The sequence below is a fragment of the Pezoporus occidentalis genome, unplaced genomic scaffold (assembly GCF_034315485.1).
Source record: "Pezoporus occidentalis ecotype Australia unplaced genomic scaffold, CSIRO_AGI_Poc_V1 ctg17, whole genome shotgun sequence".
Classification (NCBI taxonomy): domain Eukaryota; kingdom Metazoa; phylum Chordata; class Aves; order Psittaciformes; family Psittacidae; genus Pezoporus; species Pezoporus occidentalis.
Genome location: NW_026913531.1, coordinates 2507105 through 2524057, shown reverse-complemented (window position 1 = coordinate 2524057; position 16953 = coordinate 2507105). Strand labels below are relative to the sequence as shown.

At 40.1% G+C, this 16953-nt stretch overlaps 1 protein-coding gene across 2 annotated transcripts in view; it reads right to left on the bottom strand.

Annotated features, from left to right (window-relative positions):
* Window positions 1–16953, bottom strand: part of LGR5 (leucine rich repeat containing G protein-coupled receptor 5) — a 90414-nt gene that overhangs the window by 24961 nt on the left and 48500 nt on the right. For both annotated transcript variants that reach the window (XM_062613736.1, XM_062613735.1), the window contains exons 3-4: window positions 12162–12233; window positions 10508–10579 (exon numbers count right to left, since the gene is read on the bottom strand). In XM_062613736.1, coding sequence (XP_062469720.1) covers window positions 10508–10579; window positions 12162–12233 — 144 coding nt within the window. The remainder of the gene's footprint in view (window positions 1–10507; window positions 10580–12161; window positions 12234–16953) is intronic.

Here is a 16953-nt window from a genome sequence, read left to right as displayed (position 1 = left end):
ACCTTTTGTGGCAAGCATGCTAATCTCTTTATTTAAAGCTGTTTCCTCATTTACAGTCATGTAAAACGTCAGGTCCATTCTATCTCCTGCTCCATGCTGCTCCTACCTACTGCATGAGAACAAATAATGACTGCTAAGGCTCTGTGCCAGGCTGACAAATAACTGAGACAAGGTCAGTCGGAACAAATTTATAAAGTTCAGTGTCAAAGCCCTTGTACAATTAAATTTTTGATATAATAACTGACATGGCTGGCAGCAGAGACGGAGCTTCCAAAACAACTCAGGGGTCTGTCAACAAATGGGTGAGGCTGGAAATGGTTACAAATACTCATGCTGTACCTCCCCTCTTCCCCAGGCAACAGCCATGCTATGCCTGTGTTTTCAAAGAAGGTAGAATTCAAATGAGTAGATGAGGTTTCTTTGTGTTTAGTCATAATAAGTAAATTTCTTCCCTGTGTGATGCTGGTATGTAAACTAAGAAATTAGAGTTGCCTTAGTTTGACAGTTACACTGATTAAAGAATGGAGGCTTTATTCAGCTTATACTCTTACTGTATTACAGTTAACATCTTGTTCAATACGAAACCTGCCTGTGCAGCTCTAATGTCCCTGTTGACTCCACAGGAGTTACCCACAGGATGCCTGGCTGCATGGTGAAGCTGAAAGCAGGTTGAAATGGCAATGTTTCTGCTGTCATCAGGGGGACCAAGATTTTTGTCTTCCCAGTATTTGGTAGCAAATCAAGGGACTGACTTTTTTAATACCTGAGGCTTCCAAATACAAACCCAGCACTGGCTATGTAAACAAAATACACAAAAAATAAAACACGAGTGCTGTAATATACATGAAATTCTAGGTACTTGAAAATAGGGAAAATATGGGCCCTCTCTGGAAAGAAAACAGAGACCATGTTACCCAGGATATGGACAAGGCTGAGGTATTCAAAAACTGTTTTTGCCTCAAGCTCCACCAGCAAGTGCTCCAGCCATACCACCCAAGTCACAAAAGGCAAAGGCAGGGACTGGGAGAATGAAGAATTCCCCACTGTAGGAGAAGATCAAGTTCAAGACCATCTAAGGAACCTGAAGGTGCACAAATCCATGCATCTGTGGGTCCTGAGACAGCTGTCATGTGAAGTGACTAAGCCAGCATCCATCATATTTGGGAAGTCCTGGCAGTCCAGTGAAGTTCCCACTGACTGGAAAAAAGGGAAACATAACTCTCATTTTTAAAAAGGGAAAAAAGGAGAACCTAGGGCACTATGAGCCAGTTGGTGCCTGCCAAGATCATGGAGCAGATCTTCCTGGAAACTACGCTAAGGCACATGAACAGTAAGGGGGTGACTGGTGACAGCCAACATAGCTTCACTAGTGGCAAATTTTGCCTGACTGATTCAGTGGCCTTCTACAACAGGGTTACAGTGTTGGCGGATAAGGGAAGAGCGACTGATGTCATCTACCTGGACTTGTGCAAAGCATATGACACTGTCCCACATGACATCCTTGTCTCTAAATTGGAGAGACATCAATTTGATGGATGGACTACCCAGCGGATAAGCAATGAGATGGATGGTTGCACTCAAAGTGTTGCAGTCAACAGTTTGATGTCTAAGTGGAGACCAGTGATGAGAGACATTCTTCAGGGGTCAGTATTGGGATCAGTGCTGTTTAACATCTTTGTCACCAGCATGGACAGTGGGATTGAGTGCGCCCTCAGCAAGTTTGCCGATGACACCAAGCTGTGTGGTTCAGTTGATACGCTGGAGGGAAGGAATGCCATCCAGAGGGACCTTGACATGCTTGAGAGATGGGCCAATGCCAACCTCATGAAGGTCAACAAAGCAAAGTGCAAGATCCTACACCTGAGTCAGGTCAATCCCCGGCACAGCTACAGGTTGGGGAGGGAAGAGATTCAGAGCAGCCCTGCGGAGAAGGCCTTGGAGGCACTGGGTGATAAGAAGCTCAACATGAGGCAGCTTCAGTGTGCGCTCACAGCCCAGAAAGCCAACCGTATCCTGGGCTGCATCAAAAGAAGCGTGACCAGCAGGTTGAAGGAGGTGATCCTGCCCCTCTACTCTGCTCTCAAGACCGAACCCTGAAGTACTGCATGCAGCTCTGGGGCCCCCAACGTAAGAATATGGAGCTATTGGAATAAATACAGAGGAGGGCCATGAAGATGATTAGAGGGATGGAGCACTTCTGAAGATGTATGAAGACAGGTTGAGAGAGTTGGGGCTGTTCAACCTGGAGAAGAGAAGGCTCCAGGGAGATCTTCAAGCAGCCTTCCAGTGCCTAAAGGCAGTCTACAAGAAAGCCAGAGAGGGACTTTTACAAGGGAATGTAGGGATAGGTCAAGGGGTAATGGCCTTAAAGTGAAAGAGGGGAGACTTAGACTAGGTATTAGGAAGAAATTCTTTACTGTGAGGGTGCTGAGGCACTGGCACAGGGTGCCCAGAGAAGCTGTGGCTGCCCCATCCCTGTCAGTGTTCAAGGCCAGGTAGGATGGGACTTGGAGCAACCTGGTCTAGTGGAAGGTGTCCCTGCCTGTGGCACAGGGGCTGGAACTGGATGATCTCTAATGTCCTTTCCAACACAAACCATTCTATGGTTCTATGATTCTATGAATTATTGTTTAAATAAAGCTTGGAAGAAATCAGGAAGCTACAATTATTCCTGTGTCAGGTCCTGTAACTGGATTACATATCCTGCAAGAGCTTGTAAGAAGTACTGCCTCAAGTGCTCTTTTGTTATCTAATATTTTTAAAATTTCCAAGTGCCATTTTCCCTCTTGCAGATATTAAAAGGTTTCAGCAGTGGTAAAGTTTCCTGTTATACTGTAGGCAATGCACACTGATGTATAAAGCATTAATCAAAATCGCTGTTTTCAGCCAATTGTTTTACATGTGTTGATCAAAGTTTTGGCACTTCAAGACCTAAACCCATTAACTCACAAACATGACCCTACTTACAATTGAAAATATATAGATAACATGTGGCGAGTTTGAAAGCTGCTATTATATTCCAGAGAGGGCCAATTTAGGGAAACAAATACTTGATCTCTTCTGATAGGCAGCATGTAAATAAAGCAGCCAGTATGAAATTCACCATGAGCTCACTTAAAATGTTTAAAACTTTCAAAGCAAATGCTTGAGCTAAGTGGACGGTATCCCACTGGTGCTTCCTGTGAATGCTACAACCATGTGCATCAATTATGAAAAGATAGGAAAAGTCATTGTAAACAGGACTCATTTATTAGTACTCTAAAACAGGTGAAAAAGACTTGATTTGCATTTTTTTGATCAATTCACTAAGTATCCAATGACTGGATACTTAGTTTTATGCCACTGGTAGGTTTCTAAAGTAATATTTACTTTTTTTCCCGTTCTGAATCTTCTTTCAAGAGCAAGCCCAGCTACAACCAGGATGTACCCAGTGATCAAGAAATTCCTTAATGTCTTGTAGGAGTGCCTTGCTTATCCATTCAGAGGTAAATGAAATGCTAGATATGGGATCAGGAAGGAGATTTCTCCCTCTGAAATGAACAGCTATTACATGGATTGCCTCTTTTGCAATGGATGAATGCCTGGATACAATGAAGGGACCAGAGAAGAGGAGAGCCACAAAGACAGATAAAGAAGTCAAGTTAAAAATTATTCTTCTGACATTTAAGTTTTAAACAGGAAAGGTAAACTGAACATGGCTGTATGTAACAGGTAGGGGAGGCAGAGAACTGAGAGCACACGTTGGGCTTGGCAGATTACAGAAGTGGTGTGCTCCTCCCTCTGTTTCCACCCTCCTCTTCTCCTGACCTGGCTCTGTTATACAGGGAGACACAGCCAAGCCTCACCACAAGGTATTGGGATGGGGCCTGTCTGTGGAGGGTATAACAGGCAGGAGGGGATCACCTCCAGCCCCAACATCTGTGCTAGTGTGTGGTAACAGGTCCTTTCAAGGGTTTGTTCACGTAAGTTTGACTAAATCCTCATTTAAGTAATGGCAAGCGACACTGAATCTGGGTCTGAAAAGTGAATGTAATGAAAATATAGCTGGCTATCATGAGTCATGTTTTTCAAACATGGCCTTTTACGCAGGATATCCCCTTCAGTCCACAGGGGAAAATGCTAGGACTATTGTAAAAGATTAAGTACAACACACCAGCACAGCAGTTCCCACAGCTCACTTTCAGCTCTGCCCTCATATGGGTTTCTACAGGACTGATATAAAGAACCCTGTGTGGCAGCAGCAAGACAAAAAAAGTCACTAGTCACAGTTGAGGAGCATTTGTTTCTGTCCCACTGCTCAGTCTTCCAGGAGGAGGTATCTGCAGCTCTGGGATTTTCAATCTTTAGTGTTTCTCTTCATACCCAAACATACTTCCTCCAAGATCAAGTGGGCCAGGATGCCAGATAACTGCATAAAGCAAAACAGCCAAGTGCAATGCTGTATTTATGCAAAGATTGGCCCTGATACTGGGTACCCTAAATCCCCACAGCTGGGAAAAAGTGGGGGCCAGCAGCAGTGGTTGGGTTATCCTAGGAATCTGCCTGCACTCAGGTTACCAGTCCCCAGCTAGACTAGCACGTTTGGTGTGGCTGGGAATGCTCCCAGGTCCCGCAGCCAGCTGGCTCTGAGTGACCTCTCCTAGCCTCCCAAGCGAGGTGGCTGTATGCAGAGCTCCTAACAGGCACAGTCCCAGGGGTGTGGGAACTCCCAGATGGCCCCGGGAAACAGCTCAGGCATGTGTTAGTTGGCACAGGTCAAAAGGGTGCCAAGGACCCTGTTAACAGTGCAGCAGGACAGATGGTCATGGCCAGTGCCTGGAGCACTAAAGCACTTTGCTTGGCTGATAGTAGCAGCACTCTGTCACTATGGTGCCCAAAAGGATCTCAGAAGTCTAGTGTGAGCCCCTGTACTGACAGTCACTCCAACAGTGGCTTCTTGCTCTCCTCCCACATGTGGTGTACATACTGGTGGGCTTTAGCCATGCAGGATGATTTTTGGCTAGCAGTTCTGAAGTTGAGAAATTTGCCTGTCCTTTACAAAACGTGGTTAAAACCCTCTCTTTTGAAATTACTCAGAAGACAGAAAAGAGTCAGATGCCCAGTAGCTTCTACTGGATGAAAAACCCCATCATCCAGTGGCCTTGAACTGCTCATCTAGTTCACTCTATTTGCACCAAACTTTGAAAGCAACTGCCTTGTGGCTGGTTGATTTAGGGACTGCATCTCAAAAAAACAGTAGCACATGCATTTTAGACAACCTTGAGCCTCTATCTTCCTCCCAGCTGCTTATCAAGATAGAAAAGCGTCTGTGACTGAGAGGGGTGGCCTGATACTGTACTACTACTTGCTTCATGTTCAGCCACTCTTCTGTTATCTAGCCCATCCCAGGGCTCCAGTAGCTCAGATGACTAAGATGTGCAATAAAATGAGAAGACTGCAGTGGTGAGTTTTGAGCCGTCTTTGTGTATGTGTACATACAGCTGCATGGGTACACACAAACTTGATTTAAACTGTGGGAAATTCCTCCCCAGGGAGTTTGTGGGTACCTTTTGAGGTACTAGGTTTCCTAAGAGGATAATACTTTCTGTAGGCTTCATTATCATGGGGTGTGACATGGAAAACCACAACTAAAGCTCCTGTCTTTTCATGAAAACAGTTCTCTAGGGAGAATGTGATTTCATCAAAGTTGTTTTGCCTCTTAACAAAAAATCAGGATTAGTAACACAACCATCAAACTGGAAAAGAAAAAAAATGTTTGAAGTCAACATTTCTGAAGAAAAGGCTTTTTAATTTCAGACTTAAACTGGAAGCATTTCAGAACACTGAGCCCTCAAAGTCTTCAACTCTTTCTCTGGATTAAGAATGGAAACTTCTCTTGAAATGTCAAATATTTAGAGGAGTAGGGAGAAGATTAAAAATCCATTTGCAGACCTGTTCCAACCAGCTGATTATTAAGAATATCTAAGATGATTTCTAGATAACCTTTCATGTAAAACTCGGTGTAACCATCAGATGCTCCACAAATACTGAAATTTCTTAAAAATAAAGTTTACACAATTTACAAATTCTGTTAGGAAAAATAAACAAATGTAATTGATGTTATCTCATTGTTACTTGTAAAGCCAAATTAATTTGCTTCACTGAATTTCAAGTTTGCAGGTTGTCAAGGGAGAAAAGATGGTTTATTTTTTTCTCTACCATTTCTGGTGCTTTGGAAGATGGGCTATGCTGTCTTCTGCCCTATTTTGTGCTACTAAAGTAGAAGTCCTCTTAAATTTTACAGGAAGGAAAGCAGGTGATACAGTAAAAAAGACTTGCTTTTCAATGTCCTTCATGACTGGTTTGGCATGGGCAGTGAGACAGTGCCCGGTCTGTTCTTGATTTTGAAAATTTCGGCCTCTGAAAATGGTGCTTACAGAACAAACCGATACACATATGTAAAAGGTTTTTAGACCATACAGTTATATTCAAAATCACTAAAAGGCTGCTGGATTTAAAAGCATTCTGGAGATACTGATGCTGCAGAAAAACAAAACCCAGAGACCATCTGCTTATAGTTGGTTCTAAACAAATATATTTGCACAAGGTGCAAAACAGAGAAGACAGAACACAAGTGACACCAAACCCTGCTGCCAAGATCCAAGTTGGAACATGTCACTGACTCCTTTCAGTCATGTTCCTCCTTTTCAGTCATGGTACCTGTGAATATATTTTCTCACAGATATTTGCTGTTGAAGCTGGAATGCTAAAATCTCAGGGTTCTTTTTGTTGTCCACTTCTTATGTCATAGTATTTACTGATTAACATCTGCTGTCTGAAGGAGACTGATCTATTCCAGAAACAGGTCAACCCTTAAGAAATTTAGGAATATATATCACTCAAACTTGTTATGCTATTCTGCATGACAGACTTCGACAAGTTAGTGGAACAAATTGTTGCTTGTTCCTGCAGTACATCAGCTCTTTTTTTGTGGGCCACAGGCCATTTAACATCAGTTAATATATCTATCAATACTGATGCTTGCACTGTCATTTTTTAGCTTGGAACTAGATAATAAGAAAAGCATGTAATCTAGAAATACCCTTTTGTGCAAAATATTTGTGATGAATTTGTATTACAAGTGAACACGGAGAACTTGCTTCTGCATATATATATACATATATTGTTCATGTGTATGCATACAATTGTATATGTATACTGATAAAAAAATGATTGTAACATAATTCTCCTCACACTGACTAAGGCAGCAAGGCAGTTAGTATGGCTGACCACTCTATATGACTGCCTTTCTTGTGTAAAACCACAAAAGGCAGAGATTTGAGTCCTGTCATCAGTTTTCTGCATCCATCCTAAGCGAAAGCAAAGCGTTAATGAGGCTTTCAGAAATCACACCATGTGCATAGTTAAAGGTAGTTAAATACAAGAAGCTGCTATCTTACAGGAATTGCCTTTGTGAAGGCTTTTAACCTCTTAATTACACTCTTGAAAAGACTCCTGTTAGTTCAAAGGTTTCAAGAAACAATTCCTATTGGAAATCAGAAATCAATGCAAGAACCACCTTGAGGACAGAAAATTCCTAGACTATATGAAACAAGAAATTGAATCTGTGCACACCTTTATCCGACAGTCACAACCTTGTTTAAGCAAACAAAAGAATAATAGTTTTCTTTTCCTCAAAGAGGTCTCTTTTGCTGATGATCATCTTTCAGGTGATAGTAGCTCTTCTGTACAAACCCATATCATATCATCTTGTCCTGCTACACAGCTGTCTAAAGGTTTCTACTGACCTCTCCTATTCTCCTTCTGTTTTAATTCTGTCACAAAATATCCATCCTTTACATAGACAAATGCACAAATGATGTTTGGTTTACTTCAAATTGTTCACCCAAGGAAAAAATATTTGCAAAAAAGCCTGAGTGAGACTGTCATTTTGTTTAGAAACTGTGATGAAAATTCAACAGTCTCTTTCAGAGCAACAAAAGAACTCTTGTTTGCTTGGCTTATCATGTTTTGGTTCAGAACGTGTATAGAGCGATCTGATCTCAGCAAGATTGTTTTTGTTTGTTTAGCAGAAAGAAAATCTAATACAGTCACTAGACCAGCATTTTCTCATGACTTTTTCAAAGATCAAAGGAAAGAACTGTAACCTCAAAAGTATATGGCTGAGATATTGCAGTCTGTGTCTGGTCAATAAAGAAAAAAGGTACTGACCAAATAACAATTATAAGATAATTAATTCCTAGGGCTGTTTCACCTTTAGAAACCTTAACAAATGCTTTGTATATTAAGGCAGTAAATGTTCAAGCTGGACAAAAGAAACTGGGAGCTAATGAAATATAAAGTGTGTCTGTGTAGCGGCAAGTTATACACAGATGACATAATTCTGCTGAAAATCAATTCCTTTAATTAATTCTGTTCTTCAGATTTTGGATGAATTGAATGTATGCAAAAGATGTTAACCTTTTGGTGGAACTTCTTTATGCACAAAAAAAGAAGACTGTGTTCAACACAGTTATTTCTCAACCAATACAACTTAACTCTAACCAGACTGGATAGACTGGTACAGACACTCACTCTGCCTTTGTTAGACTTTTACCAGTGATGCTGGTGATCAGTGCACACTGCAGCAATTGTTTATGATTTAATATTTGAACTTCCAGATTTACTTCCACATTGGATATTGGAACTTTTTAGGAAAAACAGCTTTACTTCAGAGTAATTCTGTGAAAACATAAAGTGGTCAACTAAAGACAGAAGGCTCCTCTGCTCAGAGAATCCGCATGCCTATCTTAAAGAATCTAAATATTTTATGCTGCTCATCAAAATTAGTAGATCCTTTAGAAAATAATCTTTTTACTTTTATTTTTTTTAATTGGGTGACAATAAAATTCTGTGGATAACTTGGAAACATACTCTATTTATTATGTCTGGCATGCAGACAGCAAGAGTGGCCTTGTGGTTGCAAACTGTTAACTGCAAGTACAGCAGAAAGAACTCATGATACTCAACTGACTCACAAGAATATGGCAGATGAGTTTCAGTGTCGACAGGCATCAATTGAGGCACTTAGGGAAATGGCAATACAAACTTTACACGACAAACTCATGAGTAGCTACTAATATGCTAGACAGAAGTCCAGCAGTCGTAATAAGTATGAAAATAAAAGCTCAATTTTCAGTAAAGGTTAAAATAATTCATCAAAATAAAATTTGTGGGAATTAGGAGGAAAGCGAACAAAAAAGCATTTATAATTCCACTCTATAAATCCATAATGTGCAAAAACTTTAAACATGCTGTGAAGGCCTGATTGCTCCTTGACTTTTCCATATCAAATATATGAGAACTGAAAAAAAGTTCAGTAAGAGTGACAAGGATGACCAGAGGAAGGGAATAGCTCCCAGATGAAAAACAATCCTAACAGCCTATGCCTGAAAAACATGACTCATGGAGATAAAACAGAGGTCTATGAATCTGGCATATATCAATAAGGATCTGCTGATTTCACTTTCTCCTGATGCTGCACTTAAGGGACACCAAATGTGTGTTACAAGTAAATAACAGGAGGTACTTCCCCATGCTATGCAGAGCTAGCCAATAAGCAGATATACTGCCACAAAAAAAAATCATGAGTGTTACAGTGGCTCAAAAAGCAATTGTACAAAAACATAGAATAAAATTCTTTAAGAGCTATTAAATTCAAAGAAGCCACAATAGGCTCAGTGAGTCCCTGAGTGAAAATTTCCAGCAGCTGGGACAGTTTACCAAAGGAGTGTTTTATATTCCTTGCCAGACCTTCTAGTTTTCCTGCTGTTGAAGACTGGATACTGGGCTAGGTCAGCTTTTAGCACAACCTGGTACAACCATCCTTACGTTATGGGGCAGAAGCACATAAAAATAATTTCATTCATACCATGAAGCAGCCAATCCTCACTCCTGGTCTAGCAGTTCTGGCAGTTCTGTTAAAACTGAAGCTCATGGACTGAGTCAGCATAGCACAGTCAAGAAGTATAAATATGGAGACCTGCCTGAAGCACAGATCGTAATAAAGCATCCTCTAGTACACTTTGTTTCATGAGTTAATATTGTTTTCCATACTGCTTAAAAAGAAATAAAAAAAATTACACCAAATGAAAAAAAACAAGGGAGTCATTTGAGATTCTTTCTTTTCCCTGGTAAAGAACCTCAGCAAGAAACCATGGGAAAGACCAGTGCTCAAGGGACCATATTCTTCTGGACAGACAGAAAGCACTGCAGGGCAAGGTGTGTCTTCTCAGACAGCGAACCAGTTTATAGTGCTGCAGAGAAGCTGCCGGTGTCTTGAAATTACTGGAATGAAATCAGTCACTTTTGATGTTTGAGTGTACAATTCTGCTGAAAAACAGCTCAAAGAGAGTTAAAAGAAAAAGTTGATTCAGCACATTATTAAGTGATAATAACAGGTAGTTAACAGGTACTCATATATTCTTGTTCATGCAAGGTTACAAGTTGATTTGTCAAGTATACTCACAGAGACTGCAGGCTGCGCAAGTTCTGGAGTGCTTCAGTAGGGACCTGGCGCAGTTGGTTATTCTGCAGCATCCTACATTTTCAGTAGTACAAAAAACCAGAATCAACACAGTAAAGATGATTTCTTCCTCTCAAAAATTTTTTTCCAAGCTTACCTCCTTTGTACTGGTTCTACTGCAAGATTACAAACAAAGGAAAGCTACACAAATACTCTGTTCCCCTGCCCCTGTCAAATGCCAGCTCTTTTCAAAGCAAACAAATACCTGAAGCATATTAGCTTTGTTAACAGCTACACATCAGCTTTGAGAAGGATTTTCAAAACAGCTGAGAAAGTTAAAAGAATAAATGCAATTCACTTTCAATAGGGCTTGAGCGCCTAATTGCCTCCAGTGATTCTGAAATTGTCATCCTCATGTACTGATTTTGTTTTCCTTCTGAAGTGCTTCAGTTTCTTATTCTGATAAAGCTGAGAAGACGGACTCTTGAAATCCTTCCTCAGGAAAACGCTACTATGGCAATTGGGACTTATAACAATATGAGGAGTTCATGATTTGATTTGAATAAAAATTTATCTCTGTAAAAATCGCTGATTTTTTCCCAATGAAATTGATTTTCTCAAACAGAAGGTTGCTAGCAATGACCTGACAAATCTCTTTTCTGAAATATCACACCATTTAAATTTCAAAGATTAAAAAATGACCTTTCATTCCAAAATAATATTTTCCTCCCTTTGTCATTTACACTGCCTAATATCCCAGTTTGAACCGACTCCTACATATACAAAAGGATTCTATGTGGGTAAAACTGAACTAGTACAATGTACCTTCAAAATGAGGCATACTTGGTGGGACATTGGAAATGAAATCATTTTTGGCAGGCCTTAATCTCCTTAGGCCAACAAGCGCTACAGCTGGCCAACTTAAGAATAAATGGAGTGGGAACCTCTTCATACTTCTTTCCCACTTAGGTATTTTTTCTGTAGAGCTTTGTATACTCTTACAGTAGCATCTGGCTTGACTTGATGCTGCCAGGGAGACTGGTGCTAACAATACAGTTTCTGTGATAGGCAAAGATCCCCTCTAGTATAAATATTGTGAGATGTGGCCTGCTAATAATTTCAGTAACTGTATGTGCTGTCCTATTACCCCAAATAATACAGTGTCATATTTTTTTAATTTACTTCTCAGTAATTACACGGCAAAGAACAAGATATGAAATACAAACTGGATTTTACTTTCATGGTGTTCTACAACAATGTTTCTTTCCCCTGGCTCTCAAGAAAAGAAGGCAATCTACCCCCAGTTCTGTGTGATGATGGAAAGTTCACTAAGATTACTACACTTGAAATCAGAACTTTTGAGACACTTAAAGAAACTATTAACCGAACCTATTTTTACCTTTGATATTATACAGAGACATCTATTTGGTGAGCAAGTTGTTTTTAGAATGTTATTAATGCTTTCTAACCTTTTTGTTTGGGATATTTTCTAAATGAAAAAACAGATTTAATGATGTTCATATGTATCTTCAATTGAATTGTTCAAAATGAGCTGATCAAAATATGTAATTTACTTGATCAAAACTTCACTGGCTAATTAGTTCCCTGGAGCATTTAGGAAATCAGAAATATATCAAACAACACACAGTTTACTTACAGCACTTTAAGACTGAAAAGGCCAGCAAATGCTCCCTTAGGAATGTATGTCAAGCCATTTCCTGCAAGACGTCTGCAAAGTTTGAAAAAGGAAAAGAAAAAGAGTGAATACTTTTTCTCTTCATGTGGAATTAATTTGGTTGTTAAAAAGTGCAACACAGCTATGTTTGAGCGACTGATGCCAGAGGCAGTAGTTTAAGAGCCTTGTTTTGTCATTAATACACTTTTAAAAGCAGAAAAAAAAAGAGAAGTCCTTAACTGTACAGTTGATTTACTGACAGCTAGACTGCAGAGCAAAAATGCAATTTCACTGCAAATTGAGTTTATAGGTTAGAATGCACACTGAATTCTTCATATTGTTCTTTTTAAAGATTACAGCAATCTCAGGAACTAAAATACATACGTACTGACAACAGTTAGCATCATTGGGTTTACAGGAATCCACTGTTGGAATTGTGCATGTATGATGTTTGTTAACATTTAACTAATTTGCACTGAAATATATCCACATAGTCATGACCATAGTCTATTTTAAACTAACTACACAGAAAACTGCTGCACTGGTGGAATCATAGTTTTTCCTGTGAACAGGTAAGGTTCATAAGGTTGGCATAAAATGTATTTGCTAAAATCTGTAGTGCTTTTTTCCCTACTTCTATTGCATCTTCCTTCAGAGAATACCTGAACGTACTTCAGAGACCTAGGTGAGTACAACGAATACCTCTGTAAAGCGTCTTACTCTGACAAAGAGCACATTCTGTAAGGTTTGTGCCTAGGAAAGAGGTTTTGTGTTTATTTGAAATAAAAGCACATTATTGGAACATAATGGCACAGTGGAACTGCAGAGAATCTTGCATTTAGCCTACTGACATCCCAGTTTAGGGTGAACGTGCAGCAGGAAACCGACTGCTGGGGTCAGATTACCAGTAAAGTTACTTTGCGTCACTAGAGATACAGTGTCTGGGGGTAGCTGGCAGCAAATGTGGGTGGGTGGATATGATGTAACCCTCCTTGACAGTAAATCAAGCTAGGCAGAACTGATACTTCCCATCAGGTAAAGCATTGCACACCAAAGCTGCAGACAGTTAAGCTGATGTCGAAAGACCTGACATCTGATTTGGCCTCTGGCCCCTTAGGGAAGACCACAGGACTATACCCAGAAAATGTCTTAGGTACCAAGCTGCCAGAGAAGAATCTGCACCACTGAAGAAGGCACCAGTTGCCAATACTGTTTGTGAAACAGGCCACCTGCTAATGACTGCAGTCCCATAGATCCAGCAGTGACTGGCCTTAAACATCTTTCTTTGGAGTTTAGTTTCCCCAGGCTAAGTACAGAGTCCTGAGCACACCTCCTCATTAGATACCTCTTTCATACAGAAAATAAAAGCAAAAAATAGAGCCATAAAGAAGAAAACATGATTCTAGATCCCAGCTCCAAAGACTTTTCAGGCCATTTTCAGTGTGTGGAAAAGACTCTTCCTGTACACACACCTCCTGGGTGTTGTGACCTATAACTGAGCAAGTGGCTCTTCCTATCTCTGTTCAATTATTTTAATTGCGCTCTGCAGAAGCACTTGACTACAGACAGAGCTGCCGAACTTGTCTCTTATTTTGGAGTACACTGCACTCTGATGTTGAGACATCCGAGAACTGGGCATAGGTACCTGAATTCCTGCAGGCAAATGAGTGAACCAAACCTGGCTTGCTCTTGCTCCAAGGTGAGGAACTCACAGGCTGAGCTTATATTTGTTTGAGGGGCTTCTCCAGCTTCAGCTTTCATTCTGGATGCAAATCACAGTAACTTTTGGGTTGTTGCTGGATCAAGCCGGTGTGTGTTGATTATGTACACCACACTGGGTCCCTGAAAGCAAATGCCACTTGTGGGTTGCTGACTAGCAGAGGGTCAGGACCTATCTAACCTGATCTGAGTTTACGATAAGAGTTTTTTGAAAAGACCCGTGACTGCTTCATCCCCACAGAACCCTTTTGCTCTCTTATTTTAATTACATGACTGGACATGAGCCTGGCATGAACCAGAAAGTGAGGAGTCTGCAAAACTTTACTGGAAAAAGGTGGGTACAGGTATTGAGGTATAGAAAGCTTGATAAAGAGCAGAGAACTAAGCTCACACATCTAAAGACGTAAGTTGGTGCTCTTTCAGGCCACCAGACCTTCTTAAGAGTGGCTGTGTTGTGGCAATTTTCGTAATTGTCACCATGCAAACTGCCTAACACACCACATGTTCATACCGCCTGTTTGAACTGGAATGCTATGCATAAAATGGGCTAGCTGAGAAAATCAGACCTGTTTTAAGAGCTCCTGAGAAAGGCTTTGGCAATTACCAAGGATGCTCCTCCTTGTTGCAAAGACGGGACTGCAGTAATTTAATTGGGACACTATGCAGCTTTCAAGTTTTTTTGTCAAGATGTAATACTCATTTTTCCCAGGTTCAGAGCATCATCGTGGCTTTCTGTGGTAAGCCTTAATGTTTGGCATTTTTTTGAGAATGGAGTGCCATAATTTTAAGACATTTTTGTCGTACCTGTAATCTACATCTAATATATTTAGAACGAAATACCTAAGCACAGAGACACACCTATACATATACATGCTACACATCTCACTGACACTGAACCTGGTTTCAGTGAGGCTGTACTGCAATGGGCTGTATCTGAGCTAGTCTCTGATGGCAAAAACTTTTCCATGTAATTTTTTCCCGTTTCCTTTTCTGGCCAGGTTTTCTGTCAAAGTGATTTCAGGAGAAGACTTGCCAGATTAAACTACTGTCATTCTGACTGTAAGGTCCACTTGGAACATCTGGCCACACACAATATACCACCTTAAAGCCTGATCCCCCTGCATGGCCCCAGTTTCAACACCTTTTAGAGGAATATCCAAAGCTGACAGATGGTTAGTTGTAAGCGAGGGATGTTGAGCCATGTTCCTGAGCTGTTCTAAGTGACAGTTACCAGTACTGTTAAACTGGGATGTATTTTTTTTCTCTTTTGTTTTGTTTCAGATTCCAACCCTTGTTTTATATTCTGCTTCTTTTCCTTTTAGATCCCAACTTCTCAATTATTAAATACACCTTGTACAAACACTTCAGAGAGAAGGAACCACAAGTCAATCTTCTTTTTGGTAGATGCATCTTCTGCATTTACTTCTTATGAGTTTTTCAAACCTCAGGTCATTCTTGAAATTCTGCTTTGAATATTTTTCTGTTTGGAAAGAGCCCTCGCTAATTTTGCAGCCAGTGATTAATGCTATTTTATACCATATTCCTCTTCTTATGTAGCAGAAGATCATGGTCATCAGATACAGCCCTACATATTTCAGCAGAGGGCTACATCAAACGTATCATAAATGCCAAAATACGTGTACGTCCACGTAGTACTCATACCAAGTAAACTGGCAACATCAGAAAAGATAGACTTCTGGCAACAATTATTTTTCATGTAATGATGTTGTCTGCCCTTCAGTTAAAATATTCTTTCTCATGATGTCCTTTTTGTGACTTTTTGTGGGACTGACTTCAGGGAAACCACCTATCTATTCCCAAGACACTCCGTGAGACCACTTCTGAACAACAGCATAACAGTAGCGTCTTCCCAGGCCTTTAGAATTCCCCAGCATTGTGGTATTTGGTAAAAGTCAGCAAAAATGATTCATTGGGATTGTTGTTTAATTATTTCAATATTCTTGGATGAAAGTTAACACATCAGTTATTTAAGGCATGCTGTAAAGCTCATTAAGTTTGGTTTATTTGTTCCTGACCATTTTTAATGCCTCCTTGTGGTTTTTTTTTTTGTGCTGCTACTATGTTCTATTCAAGTCTTGGCATAGGGGCACATTAATCCCCTTGTTGACACTACAGTAACTGTCAAATATCTATCAGGGTTTACTCTTCTCCACTTCAAAGATTTTGTTTTCCATTACCCTAAATTATTTAAGGGAAACTGCCCAGTATTTTACTGAACTTTGTATGGACTTTTGGTAGTGATTTTAGTCTGGATGGGTAAATATTGCTTTCCCCAAACAGATGAAGGCTCCCCAAACAGATGAAGGCAAATATACTATCTGTCTCTGTAAATCAGCATTTAATTAATGATTTCTGAGGGCAGGAGTGAACTAGCTTGTTTATAGTGCTTACATAACCAAATGGTTGGCTTTTATTGCTTGATCAACTTCAATTTTTAAAGGTTATTGATTTCCAGCATTTCCAACTATTTTAGAAGTATCTCATTAAGTACATTTAAGCTCAAATGTATCATATCTCTTTAGTAATCAAAAGTACACAGCACCATTGATTTTAGATCATATCTTTTGAGCTCTATCATTTTAGAATTAGATTTTACTTATGCTGCTTCATATAATCTTGCAAATTAACGGAGGCTGGAGAAGTTTATGGGGAAGTGTTATCACATGTTTCCCTCTGTACTCACTTACCTGCCACCAGTCAAGAGACTAGGACACTTTTGGCTTAAGCATAGGCTAAGTTTTTATACTAGTGCATGTTTCTTTCTAAAAGATGTAAAATAAATGAGCTGAGAGAAAAGCATGCTGCCTCCATCCTTTGAAATGACAGCAATTTATGAAGATGGTCAGATCTAAGAAAAGGTGTGTCTTGGCTCTCCTTTGAGTCCTGCCCACCTGTTTATGGCTACGTATTTTTTGGTAAAGGCAGTGCAGCAAGGCAAGGCGGTGGAGCTGCTCTTCATGTGAGACAGCAAGTGGAATATACCAAGCTCTGCCTAGGAGTGGATGAAGACTGAGTTGAGAGTTTATGGGTAAGA